Below are 5742 nucleotides of genomic sequence, written 5' to 3' on the forward strand. Positions count from 1 at the left end.
CTGAATCAACAGTCCAGGCAAATGGGAAGATCAACTGTCAAATACCAGTACAAAACATTTTGTATTCTTTTAAGCCAAGTATCGAATGTGTGCGTGTGCGTGTGTGTGTGCGTGTGTGTGCGAGTGAGAGAGAATGTGTGTATGTGTGTGAGTGAGTGAGTGAGTGAGTGAGTGAGTGAGTGAGTGAGTGAGTGAGTGAGTGAGTGAGTGAGTGAGTGAGTGAGAGAGAATGTGTGTGAGTGAGTGAGTGAGTGAGTGAGTGAGTGAGTGAGTGAGTGAGTGAGTGAGTTCATGTGTAGCCTCACACACACACTGTTTTTTCTGGACGTATTAAACAGAAAACTCCCCGCTATCTTCTTCCCCCTGTCTTTGTCTTTCCACTCCTGGCACGTCTCTCTCTGACACCATTAAAACTCAAACTTCAAACAAATGTGACATCACAGCCACAGAGATGTAAGCTGTGCTGATTGGAGCGTAGCACTGTATATACAGTTGGCTTTCACACACACAGAGTAGATGAAATGTGAAGAATTTAGCAGATATATATTTCTGAAATGTATACACTTTAAATGTCAACACCTCTATCCATCCATCCATCACACACACACACACACACACACACACACACACACACACACACACACACACACACACACACACACACACACACACACACACACACACACACACACACACACACACACACACACACACACACACACACACACACACACACACACACACACACACACACACACACACACACACACAATTTTCTAAATAAAATAAATAGTGTGTACTTGTCATTTTCTTCATGTTTTTAAGAAGAAAGTGTCTCATGAATCAGACAATTAACCACATATGAACAAATCCTTCTGCAGTAACCTTCAGAATAGTGCTGAGAATGAGTATGGAAAGTTTGGTCCATGTAAGTGCTTTAGAAGTTGAGATATTTGATATTTGGTTCAGAATGTGCTGGTAAGACTGTCCCATACAGAACAACAACCAGTCTAGTCCCGTGATACAAAGCCTGGGTCTGTCAGATGTGTTTGTGACATAATGCTAATCTGTGTCTGTCGCTAAGGGAGCCTCCCTGTGCCATCGCCTGTGTGTGTGTGTGTGTGTGTGTGTGTGTGTGTGTGTGTGTGTGTGTGTGTGTGTGTGTGTGTGTGTGTGTGTGTGTGTGTGTGTGTGTGTGTGTGTGTGTGTGTGTGTGTGTGTGTGTGTGTGGTGTGTGTGGTGTGTGTGGTGTGTGTGTGTGTGTGTGTGTGTGTATGTGTCTTTGATGTGTGAGAGAAAGAGAGAGATAAAGAGAGAGAAAGACAGAGAGAGAGAGAGAGAGAGTGCGTTTGTGTGTGTGTGAGAGAGAGAGAGAGAGAGAAGGAGAAAGATAGAGACAGAGAAAGAAAGACAGAGAGAGAGAGAATCAGAGAGAAACAGAAAAACAGAGAGAGAGAGAGAGAGAAACAGAGAGACAGCGAGAGAGACACAGAAAGATTGAAAGAGAGAGAGACAGAGAGAGAGACAGAGAAGGAGCGAGGGAGATCGAGAGAGGGAGAAACAGAGAGAGAGAAATTGAGAGAGAGAGATGAAGAGAGAGAAACAGAGAGAGAAAGACGGAAAAAGAAAGACAGAGAGAGAGAGAGAGCTTTGTTTCCAGACACGGAGATGATAACCGCGTTGGGAGGGAGGGAGGGAATATCAACGGTTATGTAATCTGTAATCTCCACGGAGACCAGAATGACCTCGTGCATCACAGCATTCCAAACAATAACAAATCACTTTCTTATTTCTCAGCAAATTGAGAGTTTATGTTTTGATAAATAAATATTTTTATGGAGGCGGCCATTCCCCTGGGAGGCAGAATGAATAATCCCTCGTGAGCCAGAGAGTGTTATTGTATCATGACATAACAAATTGGCAAAGCGTAATGTCAAAGAAGCCACTTTAAAAATGTGCTCAGAGGGACTTTCAGTTTGTTTTATTTCTCGCGCCCCCTTTGGACAAAAGTGGTCGTGTTTTTACCACGCCAGCTGTTGTTCCTGGGTGAGCGTCGTATACCCATGACAAAGGCATTAAGAAAAACTATATAAAAATAGCATTCTTTGCACTGATGGTTTCGTTTGCAGTTACATGTCATTTATGATCAACAGAGGAAAAATTAAACTGTTTCAGAAATATTTAAAAGTTCCTCTTAGCACCTTTAAACTAATAAATAAACGCGCACGCACACGCACACGCACACGCACACACACACACACACACACACACACACCGAGAGGAAGACCTGGTATATACTAAGGACACAGGGAAATCCTTCTCCCACGTACTCAGTTCTCAGAACCGGGATTTCAAGTTCAACAGTTTGCCACATATCTTTGCATTTTTAAGACTATTGAAGTATTTATTTGAGCCATTTTAAGACTAACTAAGGCCTTATTTGTAGATAAACTAATTAACAGCTTTGTAAGAACCCCAGTTTGAACACGTTGGAGAAAAATAAGAAACAAAAGTTGGTAATTGAGACGTAGATAACCCAACACAAATCCCCTTTTCCTTTTTGTTCTACTCTACACACTGTGAACAGAATGTGGTCCAATCCTCTGTGTGTGTGTGCGTGTGCGTGTGTGTGTGTGTGTGTGTGTGTGTGTGTGTGTGTGTGTGTGTGTGTGTGTGTGTGTGTGTGTGTGTGAGAGAGAGCGAGAGAGAGAGAGCGAGACAGAGAGAGAGAGAGAGAGAGAGAGAGAGACCGAGAGAGAGAGAGAGAGAGAGAGAGAGAGAGAGACCGAGAGAGAGAGAGAGAGAGAGAGAGAGAGAGAGAGAGAGAGAAGAGAGAGTGAGACCAATCCTTTACTTTAACATCCAAACTCAGACGTGTAAAACCAGCCATGAGCTTTCGTCTGTGAAATTGGGTCAGAGATGTTCTGCCAATAAAACACTTAGCTGACCGGCGGCGCACCATGTAATGCCTTGGGTTTGTTTACAAGTGTGTGTGTGTGTGTGTGTGTGTGTGTGTGTGTGAGTGTGAGTGTGAGAGTGTGTGAGTGAGTGTGTGAGTGTGAGTGTGAGTGTGAGTGTGAGTGTGAGTGTGAGTGTGAGTGTGAGTGAGTGAGTGAGTGAGTGAGTGAGTGAGTGAGTGAGTGAGTGAGTGAGTGAGTGAATGAGTGTTTTTTGATTAGTGTGTAAACTTATGTTGTAAAAGGAACAAAAATCCGTAAATAAAGTATTAAATGTGTTAAAAAAAAGAATGAATCTGACATACTTTGGTGCAATAAATGCAATAGCAATGATTTCTTATAGCCTTGATTACCAAGATGCAAAAGCAAAGCGTTTAGTCTCGGTTTTGCCATGTAAAATAAGGCTAAAAATGCAAGAAATTACTGTGAAATCACTATATTAACCACAGCAAACAGGATTATAAACTGGAAAAAATATGATAGCCACAACATAGAGATTGCAATACTCCTAATATAGCTCTAGAAATTGATTTTTAAGCTCCTGTAAATTCTGAAAACCTTGAAATATGTGTGGTGCAAACAAACGCAATAGCAATTCGTTATAGAGCAATGTTACCAGCCCTGCGTTCCAATCCCCATACTTCCCTACTATTTAGTATGCCATGAAAAAGATGTAGGATGTCCCAATACATGCAAAACAATTGAAGTATGCTGAAAATACACAAATGCCCCTCTAACTCCAATAGCATTTTGCAGTATTTGTCTTTATTCTTGACATTTCTCAACATAATGAAAAAAAAATCTTCCTTATCTGATTTGTTTTCCTCGCAGGGTAAGATTCAACTGATAGGCATTAGCATACGAATAGCCTTTTATAAATTAGACTAAAACCTGAGTAATCATCACTGCAGAAATGGACTATATTTAACATAACAAAACACCCCACAAACAAGTTTAGGCACTGAATAGAATAGTATAGCCACAAAATAGATGTTGTCAAACTACAACGAAATGTCATATAGTTCCATAAATGCACTTAAAGCTCCTTTAAGTGTATTTAAACTTTGATAAGAGTAAAAACATTTATTTTAAATATCTTAAACTGGACCAAAACACATCGAAATCACTGCAAAACCTCAATATTTAACATAAAAATCAAGTAAATGACCCAAAAAGACTAATATAGGCACTGATTATAGGTTATTATATGCAAAAAAAGACAATTAATTCACTACAAAGCTTTATAAATGCACTTATTAAGTGACTTTGATGGAGGACAATCATTTACAAACACTCTAAAACCGTCCTTAATGAATTGTGTGTCTAAAGTGATGTTTGGCGTTGTTTTCTAGTGGTTTACGGTGTTTGTTTTCGTTTAAAAGACAATAAAAACTCAATAAATTGACGTTAAAACGACTTTTGATGGAAGAATAACCACCTACATTCATCCTAAATCATTCCTAAATGGGTTTAGCGTGTTTAAAGTGATGTTACATGTTGTTTTCGAGTTATTTTGGGTGTTATTCGGGTGATTTAATCAGTTATTTTATGTGTTTTTCTACTATATTAGGTGTTTTGCCAGTTAATCTAAGGTGTTTTTATGTTGTTATATGTGTTTTTCTCGGTTTATTTCTTACCTGGTTGAAGTAGCGGCGAAGTCCCCCTCCAGTAGCCGCAGTTTGCAGAACAAAACGCCGTTGACAAAAGGCACCGCGGTCAGCTCTTCCAGGGTGAGTTGGGTCTGGAACTTGAATTTCTTCTTTTTCACAAAGAACGCCATTGTTTAACTGACTCCACTGGCATAAAACTAGGCTATTAAAGTCGATAAAAGACGCTTAACAACCGTATAAGTTTGTCTAAATGGCAGGGAATATTTTAGACTGTGTTATCATGCGAACTCCGATTCTTCAGAGGGGATTCAGCACAGAAATCTGAAAAAAAATCCAGAGTTTGGCGTAAATAAACCGCATAAAAAACGTATAAAAAGTGGATAAAATGTTGATTTTAGTGGTTTTAAAAGTGGTAAAGACTTACCTGAAGACATTTCGGGGCCTGTGAGTTTAGTGAGCGGCGGGACAACGACTGAAGAATGACAGAAAAATACGTTTTGCCTCTTGCTTTTCTGTTTCTGTCTCGCGCAGAAAAAAATTAAAATGTTTAGACGCAATCTGACTTCCGGGTTGAACATTTCATAATAAAACCTTAAAGCCGACATTAACTTATAGATATCATTCATCATGAAACGTTAGCAGTTGATTATTGTTGTATTATATGTGATTAATATGCACATTTGGCATTATTTAAATAGTTATGGCTGAATTTGCATGTCTTTAAAAACCAAGGTTTAGTCCAAATAACGAACTTTTGGCCGTTTTATAATAGGATACGGAAGAAGACATGGGCTGGTTAAAAAGCAAAATAAAAATAAATGAGAATGATATAATAATAATAAATAAAATTGACCTGTGCTTTGGCCTATACACAAATATGAACCACTAAAGTGACTTTTTGATGACAGACCCTGCGTTCCAATCCCCATACTTCCCTGCTATTTAGTACGCCAAAAAAAGATTTAGGATGTCCCAATACATGCACTTCAATTGTAGTATGCTGAAAATACATAAATGCCCCACTAACTCCAAAAGCATTGTGTAGTATTCTTCTTTATTCTTGACATTTCTCGACATAATGAAAAAAAATCTTCCTTATCTGATTTTTTTTTTCTCTCCTGTGGCCCTAAAACTCTTCTGTACTTTAGTATGTAGTGTAGTAAAAAGGAAGAGTA

General features: G+C 39.2%; 1 protein-coding gene across 1 annotated transcript in view; it reads right to left on the reverse strand.

The window, feature by feature from the left end:
* Nucleotides 1-4737, reverse strand: part of eeig1a (estrogen-induced osteoclastogenesis regulator 1a) — a gene marked incomplete at both ends in the record, with an annotated part of 37757 nt that extends 33020 nt beyond the window's left edge. The window contains one exon of the mRNA XM_080044029.1: nucleotides 4595-4737. Coding sequence (XP_079900155.1) covers nucleotides 4595-4737 — 143 coding nt within the window. The remainder of the gene's footprint in view (nucleotides 1-4594) is intronic.
* Between the last annotated feature and the right edge of the window lie 1005 nt (nucleotides 4738-5742).

This window comes from Ammodytes marinus (assembly GCF_949987685.1).
Source record: "Ammodytes marinus genome assembly, chromosome: 2".
NCBI lineage: Eukaryota > Metazoa > Chordata > Actinopteri > Uranoscopiformes > Ammodytidae > Ammodytes > Ammodytes marinus.